General features: G+C 54.2%; 1 protein-coding gene across 1 annotated transcript; it reads right to left on the bottom strand.

Annotated features, from left to right (window-relative positions):
• Nucleotides 1–7,033: 7,033 nt before the first annotated feature.
• Nucleotides 7,034–10,351, bottom strand: CDX2 (caudal type homeobox 2). Its single transcript, XM_065658614.1, has 3 exons — nucleotides 9,850–10,351; nucleotides 7,474–7,619; nucleotides 7,034–7,201 (listed from the first exon to the last, which is right to left on the bottom strand). Exons 1-3 carry the CDS (start codon nucleotides 10,349–10,351, stop codon nucleotides 7,034–7,036), a joined length of 816 nt encoding a protein of 271 aa, XP_065514686.1.
• Between the last annotated feature and the right edge of the window lie 4,263 nt (nucleotides 10,352–14,614).

Raw genomic sequence — 14,614 nt, 5'->3', positions numbered from 1 at the left:
AAAGATAATACAGGAGATGTTTTACCAGCAAGAGACATCAGCACAGGCCAAGCCTCCGAGGGTGGAAAACACCTTTGGAGCCACAACAGGAGCTTGGCGAGGGAGTGACTGAGAATTAAAGAGAGGTCCAAAGCATTGCTCTGGCTTTGGAAGAGCGGGTTGTCATTACTAGGAACAGAAAAAGGATCATGTTTCTAGATTGAAGTCCTGGAGTAAGAAATATGCTTCCGGTAAGAGAAAGTGGCTCTTTCTTCTGACTCACTACATTCCTGGGAGTAGTTGCGCAAGATGTTTTTAGAGACCCCTTTTCAGCTCACCGTGGTTACCTCTACATATAAGCATCTTGATGAGGATCAAAGAAGATCTAAAAAATACACATTATTGCCAAAGAAAAAATATACTGAACTTACTGTATATGAAAAATGAATGATTTGATTCTTTTATGTTATTACAATTTATGCTTAATGAAGCAGCATATTTTTTATTTTAAACTAGAATAAAAACTCTTCGTTATTGCTGATAGGAGGTGATTCTCACCGAGAGTGAATGTAAATTTCCTCTCATGTTCCTACATTTTACAAATAACTAAAAATCCCCCCTAGATTAGGTGAAGGTTGAAATTTCCCTGAAATGTAATTGAAAGCTTGAGTTATCTTTAAAGAAACCTCAACAGTTAATTGTTACACAGCTCTTTATATCACTTCTGACAATCTCCATGAGAGGGATTGGCTCATTTTCAAACTGTGGGAAAAGGAAGAAAAATCTTGGATGATAATGCCTCTTAACTCCTGCTCGATTTAGGAGCTCGAATGCCTTTGGAGGCATGGAAGGTCCCTCGTGTCTATGTCTTGCCTGTCTTCCACTCAAGATGCCTAAATGCAGAACTGTGATCTTGAAAATCCTGAGACGCATCTGATTGTGGAGGCCCTGAATCATGCCCTTAGTTTCCAGCATTTGAATTTCGCAGCAGGGCATTCTCTAAGGCTCTGCTTATAAGCAAGCCCTTGTCAGAAGCCCTAACTGGCCTTTGTGCTGTCACTCAGGGAGGCATGGGAACAAGCAAATCTTGTAGCCCTGAGAGATTTTTCCGTTCGCATGGTCAGTCCATGGCATGGAAAAACTAGACAACAAGCATTCTTGGATTCCAGGGCTGAAAGCTGGTCTTGCTCACCTGCAGAGGAAGGGATGTTCTGCAGTGAGGAGCATCCCTTTCCAGAGAATGACGGAGATAAGGCAGCTTTTCTCTTACAAAGGTCTTTGGCTCTATGCAAGTTATCTGAAGGATGGGGCTGTGACTCCATGGAAGGCAACAAGACATGTCAGTGGAACAGGATCTGACTCAAAAGCAAAACTACATGAGCTTGCAACAGCTGCCATAAAATACCTGTCTGACTAAGGGAAGAAGAATGCTAAGAGCGGCAAAGGTCCATCTGCTCTGTTTGGCTTGTTCTCTTCTTTTGGAAGAGCACTGTAAGAAACATTGTCTTTCTAACTCTGCCTGTTACAGATGGGTGCAGGAGCACTGAAAGGCAAATAATGAGTCCAGATGTTGTATTTGACATCTGTCTAGTTGTCTTCGGTCCAGCTCAAGTGCTAGGGATCAGCAGGTTGGAAATGAGTAGTTAAAAGTTTAAACTAAACGAGGGTAGATCCGGACTAAGAAAGAATTTTTTTTGTATGAAGAGGGTGGTGAAACACGGCAACAGGTTGCCCAGAGAGGTGGCAGATGCCCCATAGAATCATTGACTATTTGGGTTGGAAGGGACCTTCAAAGGTCATCTAGTCCAAACCCCCTGCAATAAGCAGGGACATCTTCAACTAGATCAGGTTTCCAGGGGTAGGGCCCCATTCCTGGAAACATTCAAGGCCAGGCTGGATGGGGCTCTGTCTCATTGAATATGTTCCTGCTCATTGCAGAGTGTTTGGACTAGATGACCTTTAAAGGTCCTTTTCAACCCAAACTATTCTGTGATCCTATGAAGCACACAGGACCCTGGAGTTAAAGAAAAATCTTTATCTTGACCAATAGGCTAGATATTACATTAGACAGATAATCTATTCTAGATAGATAAAGTTAGATATTACATTAGGTTAGATATTATTATAATTAAATGAAATTAGGAACAAGAGGAAAATTATTGCTGTTACCTGCCATCTTGCCAATGGTTAATTGGACTGGGGCCTGCTGAATGCCACAGATCTGTATCTAGACATCCACATAAACATGAAATGAGAATCTTCCATGAGTTTTCATCCACACTTTTCCTGTACTTCCCATACTTTGAAAGCATCTGCAGGAAGATGCAGCAGGTGTCAACCCAGAATAGATGATACTTCAGTTTAGAAATACAGGGCTAGAAAGGGATTCCCAGGTCTCTGACTCCAAGCTCCTGGCAACAAACTATTTGTTTTACTGAATAGCTCAATTTTTTTCTATCTCTTTGCTCGTGTCTTTGCCTCTCTTTCAAGGAAAGTAAGTTTGACTTCTGAAAGTCCCAAACACTGAGGATCAAATTGTGGGCTTAGCAGCAGCTGAGACATTAATTAGAAGAAACTGCCTGTGTTCACCTGAATCACAGTGCAGCAGAACATGTGGGTGAGAAGGAAGCAGCCTTTCCTCATCAGCGAGGAGAGGGGGAATGTCTTGCTCCACCAAGGAGCTCAGCTGGAGGGCTGCTAAGGCTTCCAGGAGAGTTTGTCCCCATCTATTCCCAGGGGCTCCTGACACTTCTCTGCTGTGGCTTTCCCTCAGTAACCAGAGCTGTTTTGTTAGGGAGCTTGGCAGCATGCACCTCCCCGGCACTTGCCCTCTGCTGCATCAGGCCACCCATCCCATGCCCTCTCATGCCAAGGTGGCCTCGTTTTCTTGCTGAGCTACCTCTGCAGCTGGACGTGCCTTCAGCAGACTCTCGTCCTGCTGCCTTTCCTTACCATTTAGGATCTGTTTGCTTCTGGAAGGCCTCCAGCACTGCTTCTCTGGCATCAACTCAACTTTCTCTTTCAGCTGTAACTGCTCAAAACTTCAGCACATAGTTCTATTAGCCAAGTGGGACCCAGGGAAAGTATTTGTTCATGAATTTTGGCTGTGAAGCATTGCATCCAGCAGCACTGTGTCAACAGAATAGTAAACACCGTGATTTCCTCTTCCACTCCATTCGCTGATGGAGAGGCAAAGAGAAACTTATGGCCTCTGACTGCCCTCTGGAGCCAAGATTTAAGTCATCCATAGCAAAACCCCTTTCAGTTTCTGAAGGATGGGCTCTGGCCTCTGTTATATGGCTGGGGTGTGTGCTTCTAGCCACTGCTTCACCAATGGATGGAAACAGCCTGCCTCACCGAAGCCACTCATATAGGCAAAAAGTGGGGGGAATCTCTGAAGTTGTTGCTTACTGCTGAGGTAAGGTATTTTTCTTTTACTTTTTAAAAAGCTGGCTGTCTTCATACTGCAAATCCAGAGTGCTCAGCTATCAGGCCCCTAGATGATACTCAAGATCAGAGGAATCAGAACAATTGAGATGCCAACCAAGTCTAAGGACCTCATAGTTCTACCCGTGGTGGGTTATGACACATATGGTCATCTATTTCCAAAAACTCAATGAGTTTTCTTGAGAAACTCTTACATTTGGCTAAAAACTAAGCCAATAGAAGGGATCCTAAGTGCTTTGTTATTGTACGGTGATAGGAACAGGAAAACCTGTCAAGAGAGGGAGAGCAGGGGATTGCCATCCTGCAGTTTTGGGGCCAAACCTTATAATTTCCTGGATTGTACCCAGCCTGGGCAGAGCATCTCCAAGGACACTTGTTCCAGCCCCTGCCAGGCAGGAGGGGTGCAGCAGCTCTGACCAGTCATGCCCCGCTGGTATGGCTCAGCTTGCTGCTGCAGGACAGTGGGGAGCTCTGTGAGAGGTGAAAACACTCGTGGTTTAGGCAAGAGGTCACCACAACCAGCTCAGCTCTCCCAAATGGTGCTTCAGGTTCAACATCGTAGTCCAGCCACTGAACTGGTTCAGGTGCCTGTACATATCCCCCCAAATAAACAAGATATCCAGTTTGCACCTTTTTACACTCTTTTATGGCATATGAGGAATATAAAGGAAGCCGGAAGGTTGCTGTTTTATTTGTTTGGGGATGGGAGAAGGGAAATGTTTGAAATTGGGTGTGGATATCATTTCCCTGGTTGGTTTCTTTTTACACTGAGAAATTCAAGTTCTGCATTGCCATTATCAAGAATTTGAGGAGAGCTCAGAAAATTAATATTTGCTAGCAAAGAGGGCAATAGATCTCTAATGGGGATGTCTGAAATGTATTTGGCTTGTTCATATGTCTCTAATGAACTTTTGGAGACATCAAAACTTTGTGGACATCAAGCAGTTCACTTCAAGGGGGGCAATTCTCTTTCTTGAAAGTCCTACAGGCAAGACATGGAAATCTTGATACATTTAGCATTAAAGACAACGAGGAGCACACTACTGAATCATTCCTGTCCAAAGTGTTGCCATGTCCAGGCTGGTGCCAAGGGCAGCTGTGTGCCAGCATGGCGGTGGGGAACCCTGAGCTCTGCCAGCCCTGTGCTATCCCAGCCCCCAGGCATGGAGAAACACCAGCAAAACCACACCAAGCAGCGCCTCGTACACCCCCAGATTCTTTATGATTAATTTACTTATTGATGGACTTTCATAATTCCGTGGTCATCTTTTTTCATGCTGCCATTAATTATTCCTGGAAGCAAATAAAAGGGCCCACTGATATCTCTCCCTCCCTCTCGCCACAGTCAGCTTTTCCTTAGGGAGAAAAAACTTGTGCTCGTTTGCAGTGAGACAATGCCGACTTTTGAACCTCAAACCACTAAACAAACAAACCTTGCGCTCTGCTCCACAATCCAAACAGGGTTTATTGACAGGCGTATCACAGCAACGCGTAGCAACTTGGGCAGCAGCCGGCCAGGGATCAATGCTGTGGGGGCGGCCCGTGGTGCCAGAGGGCATCCTCGAAGGGATGGCACCGCCCAAGGCTGCCCACGTCCCAGCTGCTGGCATCACCGCTGCCCCCCGAGAGCCCTCGTGCCCACTTCGGGAGCGTGCAGAGGAAGGAGTGGGTCATGGTGCTTGCAAAGCCCTTTTGAGTGGGCCGTCCATGGTGCAACTGCTCTCCTGTATTTTAAAGTTGATGCTGCAGAACTGAGCCCCACAGTTTTGCTGCTGCTTAGCTCTAGGTGTCCCCAGGGAAGCAGCTCCTCCAGAAAGATCCGAGGACTCTTTAGAGGCAAGAAGGATGGATCTGGCTCTTGCCTCCCCCTAGTCCAGAGCAAACCATGGACACTGGACACAGCAGGACATTGTGTGTGTCAAGCCCATGTGCAATGAACATTATTGCCTGGGTGCTACACGTATGTATCTTGGCCAGACGCACTTCAGAGGCAGAAAATCAAGCAGGTTCTCTGCACTGGACGTGCTGCCTCCCACCATGGTATTTCCCCAGGCACAGGAGCCCTGGATCAGGTTTGCTTGGCCACATGTCCACTGCCAGCCTCCAGCCAGGATCCAGCCCCTGGCCCAGCAAGCCGCTGACCTGCATGAGGTCAAAACACAGCACAGAGGCTTGGGGGTTGGTGCTCACCAAGCTCTCCCAGGCAGAGAGAGCTATCTTCTCCATGGGGCCAGGCTCCAGCAAACCAGTCCTACCCATGCAGTCCTGCAGATCCTGCTGGACTTTGGCTTTGGCTTTCAGCAAAAATATGAGAACAGGGTCAGCAAGGAGAAAAACAAAGTGCCCCAAGTAAGGCAGATCAAATATTTTAAATAAATGCAATGAGAAAAAGGGACCAACACAGGGCCAAAACCTGAAGAAGTCAGAAGCCTGTATGAAATGTTTGGGGATGGACAGTGCTCCCATCCCTGACCAGGCACAGGACCACACAAAATAGTCCCACACCCAGCTCTGGGCATGGGCTGCAGCACAGCCAACCCAGCTCAGCTGCACAGCCTCACTTCTCAGTGGGGTTTCTCCCACACATAAGTAAGAAGTACACGTGGAAAATGGCCAGGCTGATTTGGCCAAATCAGCTGGACTTTTCTTGTTTTCATCTCTGGCTAGATAAGCTGTTTGGCATCTCTGTCCTAGTCCCCACCACCTAACCAGCATGTGGAAATGGGCCACAGCCTGTGCAAGGTGGGTTCTGATACAGCACAGGGCTCCTTTGAGGATTTCTGCTCCTGGCAGGGCTGTGATGAAGCCTATGTAAAGTTAGTAAAGCCAAGGAGATTTTGGAAAACTAAACGGAAAAAAAAAAAATCCAAACAAGACAGAAATTGTAAAGAGGTGAGAAACAGCACGTAATTTAACTGACAGAACATTGCACACACAAGTAAGGCTCCTCACTCCGGCATGACTGGACACCTTTTTCAGAGAAGACTTCATTCTTCCAGTTTCTGTGCACTGCAGCTAATAAATCTGGCTGGATGACTATCAGCACCGGATTTATGGGCTCTTTTACAAGTGTCTAACATTAAGCAACTCATTTCTGAGCGTTTAAACAGTGCCTTATCTTGTCTGCTCTGGCCCTTAGGGCAGGATGAACATTCTGCAGATTTATGGTTAGAAGAAGAAAATAAAATAAAATAAAATATAAAATAAAATAAAATAAGTTCTTTAATTTTTTTCCTGTTAAAAGTCATCTTTTAAAAGCCCAACAAAGCCCAACAACATTTCCAAGGTCTTTTGGACCTATCCCTGAGATTCACTGGGGGCGGACTGGCAGGCAGTGCCCCCTTTTATCTAACAAACTCCAGGGTAAAAAAAGAAAACACCTAATCATAATAATATTATTAATAATAATAAAGCGATGGCCACGCTTCGCCCGGACGACGAGACACATACACTGTACATCTGTACACACGGCCGGCCCCGCGGGGCGGTGTAGTGCATATGGGGGGGCCTCTCCCGCCGTGTTCCCCCCCGGCCCCGGCCTGGCCCGGCCAGGCCCCGTCGTGGCCGCCCCCTCCAGCAGTCCTGCGCCGCCGTCCCCCGGCCGCTGTCACTGGGGGGCGGCGGGGCCCAGCCCGGCGGCTGCTGCCCCTGCCGCCGGACCCTGCAGCGGGACGCCGGGGCTGAGTGGCTCCGCGCCACCAGGCTGCGCCTGCTGCAGCTTCTTCTTATTGATCTTCCTCTCCTTTGCCCTCCTGTTCTGGAACCAGATTTTCACCTACCGAGGGGGACAAGAGGGAAGTGAGTGGGGTGGTTTCCCGGGAACATCCCTCTCTGGGGAGGGCCGCACCGGCAGAGCATCATTGCCCCGCGCATCCCTGCTCCGCGCATCCCGACCCCGCATCCCTGCTCCGCAACCCTTACCCGCATCCCGGCTTCGTGCATTCCTGCCCCGCGCATCCCTGCCCCGCATCCCGGCTTTACGCATCCCTGTCCCTCGCATCCCGGTCACACGTGGCGGGCGTGGGGAGCGACACTCGTGGGACAGACCTGCCTCTCCGACAGCCCCAGGTTGGAGGCCAGCTCCGCTTTCCTCCTGATGGTGATGTAGCGGCTGTAGTGAAACTCCTTCTCCAGCTCCTGCCGCTGGTGGTCGGTGTACACGACGCGGTACTTGTCTTTCGTCCTGGTTTTAACTGCAGAAAACAAAGCCGGGGTTGGGAAAGCCAAAGTCAAAGGGCCCGCGTGGAGCGCGACTCTCCTCTCTGAGTACAGGGCCAGAGGGATCGGGCCTCCTCGGCTTCCTGCTCGCCTCTCCCTGCCCGACGTTTTACTGGGTACAGCAAACAGAGGGAACAGGAGAAGTTCCACAGCTCCTTGTGGACATGAGGCAGAAACCCCAGGCGTGCTGGCTGTATGGGCCAGCCAGGCGCGGGCTCTCGGCCCCGGCTGCCGGCCCCTGCCCCACCGCACGGTAGAGCACTGCTCTTGGGACACCTCTGTTGTGCACTGGTGTTGACTTTCGGTTTTGTTTTGCCTTCCCTACCGAGAACAAAATTTTGCAAAGAGAAAGGAAATAGGAGAAGAAAGCAAAGCCCCGCTCAGGGCACAGCAGCTTCGTTTCTGAACAAGAAACGCCAATCTAATCGCAGAGAACCAGGAGCGGCCCTCGGGGCCCGGTCGGGCTCCGGCCCGGCTCTCCTCGCTCCTCCCCGCCCGTCGGTGTCAGGGCAGCGGCTAAAGGGACTTCTCGGGGACCCTGGAAGCGCGACATGCAACTTTTGATCTCAAAAAAAACACCCAAAGAACAAATCCGGAGCAATTCGAAGGCGAATGCCAGAGAGCGGCCGGCGAGAGCGCATTGCCGCAGCCGCTGACCGCCTTTCTCCCGAGGGTTTCTTGTTTAACTGGTTGTGTCCCCGGCCCTCCCGTTCCCCAGGGAGCCAAGGCGGGAGTCTCTGCCCCCAAGGTGTTTAATGGCTAGCACGCTGACTTTGTTCAGGTAAACTCTCTGCAAACCACAACGAAAGTACCCTGTAAAGATACAAGCCTGATCAGAGAAAACTCCCCAGAGCCATTGAATAGGGAACACAATCCCAAACAGTGCAGGACAAGGAGATCTTATCAAAGAAAAACCCCTCTCAAAGCCTTAATGACAGCCACATTCTGTTTGAATTACCACTACTGAACAAATGGCGGCAGGCGCTTTCATCCCCCCAGCCCTACACATTAACATAAACACTGGCTCCAAAGGCAGAATTTGAATGGAGACAAGGGACCGGCCACCACCGCACAAGCTCAAACTGTGGGAACACCACGGGCTGCTGTGGGAAGACCGACGGGCCTGGAAGAGCTCAACCGCCACCGCCACCCGGGGTGTAGCTGGTGCCAGCGGCCGGCACCGGGGCACCGGGGCTTCCGCCGAGGCGCCGCGGCCGCGGGCGTGGCCGGGACCCCAAACCCACGCTGCCCGGGGAGTCCCCGCTGGCCCTGCAGTCCGTCGCGCAAGGCAAGGGGATGAGAGAGGAATGCCAGAGGTCGTTATTTGCTGCTAAAGTCGCCACCCTTTTTCTTCGGCCAATATATAAAAATACATATTAAGAAAGAAAGGAAAAAAAAAGACAAAAAAAGAAAAATAGGATACGACAGTCGTGGAAAGGGTATATGAAAGCGGGGGGACACGCATCTTTGGCAGATGAAGGGGAAGGAAATAAAAGAGAGGGTCTCCAAGTTATTAACATCACAAGGGAGAGCGGCGCCGGCCACGGCCTGACCGATCCTACCCGCCGCAGTCGCGGCCGGCCTCCCGTCGCCGGGGGACCAGGGGTGTGGGGGGAACGCCCTCACACCTCCCGGCCCCACCGGCCCGGTCCGGCCGGGGGCACAACCCGCAAGGGTCAGCGGGCAGCCGCAGCCGCGCTCGGGAGGCCCGGCCGCACGGAGACCTTAAAGGGTAGGCGCCCAGTGACTCAGAAACAAATGCGGAGCGACACCGGCCGATGATTTATATGACTATAATTGGTTATAAAAATCTTCTAAGTGGCTATAAGTGGACGAGCGGAGCAGCGGGAGGAAAAGCAAGCATGTCGTCGGGATCCCGGGCTATCCTGTCCTGCTCCGCCGGAGAGCACCCTGGGGCACCGGCCCTCTAGGGCTGGCAGCCGCTGCTTCCCGATGGAGAGTCGCTCTTGCCGCTGCCGGGCCGGCACCGCGGCGGGGCCGTACTGCGGAGCGCAGACCACTGTCGGCCGAGCCCGGCAGTACCCGTTCTTCCGAGGACCGGCCCTCGAGTGGGTTTGTTTCAGGGTGCTTCCTCCCCGCCGCCGCTTTGCCCGGCGCACAGTGACCCGAGGAGCCAGCGGCGCACGGAGAAGCGGTCGGCGGGGCAGCCCCCCGCCTGCCCGCCTTCCCCCGGCCCGCACTTACCCTGGCTGCTGAGCGGGGGCTGCGCCGGCTTCCTCACCCACTCGCAGAGGCCGCGGCGCTGCCCGCCGGGGGAGAGCGGCTCGGGCGCGGCGGCAGCGGCGCTGGCGGCGTTGAGGGGCTGCATGACCCCGGCGGAGCAGTGGGGCGCAGGGCCGGCGTGGTGGTGGGCGTGCGGATGGTGGTGGTGGTGGTGGTGGTAGTCGGCGGGGCTGTAGGCCATGGCGGTGGCGGGGGAGCCGCCGTTGAGGCCATGGACGGCGCTGGCGGCCGGCGGCGCCCCTTGGCCATAGGCGCCCCAGTCGTCGCGGAGCGGGGCGGCGTAGGGCGCGGGCCAGGCCGGGCCGGGGGACTGGGTGCTGTCGAGGTTCACATGGTAGCCGCCGTAGTCCGCGTACTGCGAGGCGCCCACGAAGTTTTGCGCCGCCAGGTTGAGTCCCCCCGAGTGTCGCACCGGGCCGGGGTACATGGGCCCGTCCTTCTCCAGGAGATAGCTCACGTACATGCTGGTGGGGCCCCGGCGGCGTCTCTCCGCATGCTGCCCGGGGCTCTCGCAGCGGCGCTCCTGCTGCCTGGGGACGGGCTGCCCGGGGCGGGGAGGGGGCAGGCGGAGGGGCCGCGGCCCCGCGCTGCGCTCCGCGCTCCCGGCTCCCGATCCGAATCCAATGGCTGGCAGCACTTACATGATTAACGATTGTTTACAAGGCTCTATTAGTAATGGCCCAGACACACCAAAGGCAGGTGACGTGGAGAGGCGCTGGGTATATAGCTACTACCCCTAAAAGACGATTTGCATTTAAAAAGATAAGGAGAGGGCAGCGACCTGATCACAGCTAAATATTCAAGTCTTTATTGTTTAAGAGCTTCCTCCTTCCATTGCAACCTGGTGCACTTTAACCTCCAATCACAGGTTCAAAGGATGAAATCAAGGGACTTGCAAAAGACAGAGAGGGAGATCTAAGGGCGAGGGTGGGAATATGGGAGCCGTGTATCGCGGCCGATCTGTAGGCAGCACTTTAACCAGCTCTTCTCCGTGCTTGGGGCTTGGGGGGGCGAGGGGGGCAAGGGAAGGGGCGGAGGGGGAGGGAGTTTTGATTAAAAATCCACAAAGCCATTTTGTCTTGGTTGTTTTAAGCAACAAACCCCACCGCGACGGCCTACTGCTTTTTCTAATGCGCTTCCCACCCGCTCCCACTCGGTCACGGGCGATGAAGGAGAGGTAAGAAGAGAAATCCCCCGTTCCGAGGGCCCTGCCTCCTTTCCCCTGCGTGTGTCTGCAGAGTTTTGAGGTCAGGCGCTACCCACCCTTCCTGTCCCAGCCTGGGCACCGGTGCCGGGAAGGGACGAGGGCTGAGGGTGCCTTCGCTTAAAACACCCGCTGCCTTCGTTCCCTCCTCTGGAGCGAGGCCGGAGCATCCCTCCGCCTGCAGGGGCCTGGGTGCGGGGCCGGGGGACCCACGGAGGACTCATCTGCCTCCGCCCGCCACCCCGCGGGGTGATTCCCTCGCTGTAGCATGGCCGAGCCCACAGAGAATGGGCGACCTGCCCCTTCACGCACACTCGCTTTTTCCCACTCCGACGCCTTGGAAACCCTCTGGAAATGCTGGCCCTGGAAGAACAGCTCCCGGGCAAGCATCAGCCGGCTCCCCCGGCCCAGCCAGCCCCTTTTGAAGAGGCGACCCCCTCTCAGCTTTCCCCCGCCGCTTTTATGCTTTAACTTTTCACCCGGAGCGGGGACAATACCAGGCAACGTTTGCATATTCGCATCTTTTCTCATGACACAGCGAGGAAACCTTTCACTCGCCGAGAAAAAAAAAATTGATGTGGACGGGGGCGTCCTCCCGTTTTCCCAGCACGGTTTGCCGGAGCACCGCAGCACCAGCCGTTCCCACCGGCTCTCCCGGGCGCCTGTGGCGGGTGCGGCTGTGTCCTGCCGGGGGTCCCCAGCGGGCCCCACGCTGAGCCCGCCATGCGTGTCCCGGGGCTTCCGTGAGTCGATCCGTGTGGCTGTGTCCCAGGCGTATTTTTGTTCCCCCGTGGGTGGCTGTTCCGAAGATCGAGGAGTGTCCCTCCCTAGGTATCTGACACGGGGTGTTTTGCAAATGAAGGCGGATTTCAGCTATATGGAGGCAGATCTCCTACCCACAGTCCCTGAAAATCTCCCTTTTCTTCCCCCCACTTCCACCGGTCCCTTTGATGCTGAGCGGGGGGCTGCCACGGAGCTATGTTTTAACACGAAGGGGACTAGTTCAGCGACGTCTCTCAAAGTATCCGAGAAGGTCTCGTGTTAGTGGCTCTGAGGGACCGGGGCATTCAAGGAGGGAAGGACAGAGCATCGCTCCCGGGGAAGAAGAGACCACGGACGGCCCCCTCGGAGCCTCCACGGGTACCCTGGATGCGAGGAACGAGGTACCCCACACCCTGTACACAGACGGTAAAGCAGTGTCTGCGCCCATACCGTCACTTGTTCGCGGACTGTCGCTGACGGCCGCGGTTGCGACTCTACGAAAACAGCAGCACAAGAGCAGGGAGGGATGCGAGGACTCCTGCCAGCCACCTTCTACAGAGGGTATTCCTCTCTCTGCTGCCCATTCCCACCATCACGCCTTACACCCGCCCCGATGGTGGGGTAACGGGGAGAGGGAGCGGAGCTTGCAGTCCCAAGGGCTCTCTGCCGCGGGAGACTGAAATGTAACTCTGGAGAAGAAATTCTGCGTACTTTCAGTGTAATCGTTTCTACCGATAAGCACCGACACAGCCGATCCATGCGGATGTGAATTTGATGGTGCCATAAACGGAGGAAAGGGCCATTAAAATGACAGAACTCTGAACATACTGTATTAAAACGCACCAAACCCGAGACAAACCTCGAAACAGCCTGGTTCGGTGTCTAAGACTCCATCCAAGAATCCCTGGCAGGCAGGTGGCTGCGCTTTGGGATGAGATCCGACGCCAGCCCGAGCTGGCGGGGCTGGGGGCCGCCGGCAGCGGGGACGGATGAGAGCCCCGGGGCTCCCGCGGAGGCACAAGATAAGGCTCCGAGGCAGCACCGAGCCCACCTGGCCTCGCAGCGAGAGCACCGCTCTGCTCCTCTCTTCCCCGGCCCGGCTCTGCCTTTGCCCTTCGGACAGTGATCCCAGCTGCTCTCCGAGTACGAGGAGGACTGGGGAGACTGGGGCCTGACAGCCGTGTACCCCTTTCGCGGCGGGCGGCAAAGGGAGGACGCGGGTCGTGGTCCCCACGGAGAGATGTCCCGGAGCAGCCCCCTCCGCCGCCCACCTAACAGCGCTCCCGGCCCGCCGCAAAGACCTGTCGGGAGGCTGGAACCGGGGACACTGCCTCCAGGACCCTCTTTTCTGAAACTAAGAGGGATCCCGAGCTGCGCACACGCCGAGGCTGCGTGCCTGGGAGCTAGCCGGGCTTTCTTTCGTTGCGACTGGGACAGGATTTGTCTCCTCTCTCCCTCCCCAGCGATCGGGGCTTCCCGCGTGGGTTGGGGACAGGGAATATCTCTCTCAGCTGGGTTTCCCCGTTTTCTCCCTGGGGGCCTGGAAGCAGTGACCAAGACGGGAGGTTTCCCGAGCCGGCCCTCTCAGCTGCTTTCCTCCACCTCCGGCCCAGAGCCGCAGCCCCGGGAGAGAACCGGGCTCCCCGAGACCGGACGCGGAGACCTGATGTCTCCCTCTTTCCTTCGTGTTTTTTCTTTTTGTTTGTTTTGTTTTGTGGTTTTTTGTTTGTTTTTTGTTTTCTTCCTATTTCGTTAGATCCTGAGCGGGGAAATGCGATCCAACGCCTCTCAAGCTGACAGGTGCCCGATCGAAGCCACCGTTTGCAATGCAATATAAATATTTTTTTGCCCTCCATGATGATCCCTGTATTTTCACCAAGGCTCTCTGGCAGACGCCGGGTTCCCCTTCTTCCTCCTTCAGCCCCAGCCTTACTTCTTGAGTTGAAATAATTATTTCCGAGGATATCTGCCTGCCCCAGGGGGCGTCAGGTCAGCGGCATGATTGCGTGAGAAACACCGGGGGCAGGGCGCCGCTGCCCGCGCTGCCTGTGCTGCCCGGTGCCCGTGATGCCTGTGCTGCCTGTGCTGCCTGCTGCCCGTGCTGCCTGCTGCCGGGCCCCGGTGCCCGAGTCAGGAGCCGACACCTCCCTTCGGAGCCGGCGCTCGTCGTCGCTTCGAGCCCCGGGGCTGGGGCGGTCTACGGGGTACTGGGGCGGGCAGCACAGGCCGGCAAGTCCCGTCCCGGACCAGAGACCTCCCCGTAAGCCCCGGGGAGGGCCGAGTGCAGCGCAGCCTCCGCTATCTGCCCTCCACCAACTGCTCCCGCTTGCCGGGACCCTTGCAGGAATGCGTATTCACCTTCTTTATTTCTAATCACATTCAGGCTTAAAGAAATTATTTTTCTGTCACTTATGAGAAGTTCGGGATGGGGTAGGCAGGATCCTCTCCTCTCCCCTTACTTTAACGACACCGAACTGCGAGCTTTGTTTGCAAGGTAAAAAAAAGGAAAGAAAAAAAAAGGCCTGCTCGAAAGCCCTTTGGTAGCTGAGGAGAGAGAAGGAGGAATCGTGTGTTAGTTAGTTCGACCTGTGGAATTTATGACTCCCCCTAAGCACAGACATGATAAGGACTTTAGAAAACATCTTGGATCTTTTCAAGCCGGCAGTCCCCGAGGCTTTGATGTAGATTACGTTGCAGAATAACCCCATACTTTTATCGTGGGGTTGGCTTGTTTAAGCACATGCCTCTAGGAGCTGGTTA

This window comes from Caloenas nicobarica, chromosome 1, assembly GCF_036013445.1.
Source record: "Caloenas nicobarica isolate bCalNic1 chromosome 1, bCalNic1.hap1, whole genome shotgun sequence".
Classification (NCBI taxonomy): domain Eukaryota; kingdom Metazoa; phylum Chordata; class Aves; order Columbiformes; family Columbidae; genus Caloenas; species Caloenas nicobarica.
Note: the sequence above shows the minus strand (reverse complement) of the source record. Positions and strands in the feature narration are given on the sequence as shown.

Coding starts and splice junctions, on each gene's coding strand:
- CDX2 (XM_065658614.1), bottom strand. CDS start 10,351: ATGTACGTGAGCTATCTCCTGGAGAAGGACGGGCCCATGTACCCCGGC. Junction 7,620..9,849: donor GCCCCCGCTCAGCAGCCAGG/GTAAGTGCGGGC, acceptor TGTTTTCTGCAG/TTAAAACCAGGACGAAAGAC. Junction 7,202..7,473: donor TGGGGCTGTCGGAGAGGCAG/GTCTGTCCCACG, acceptor CCCCCTCGGTAG/GTGAAAATCTGGTTCCAGAA.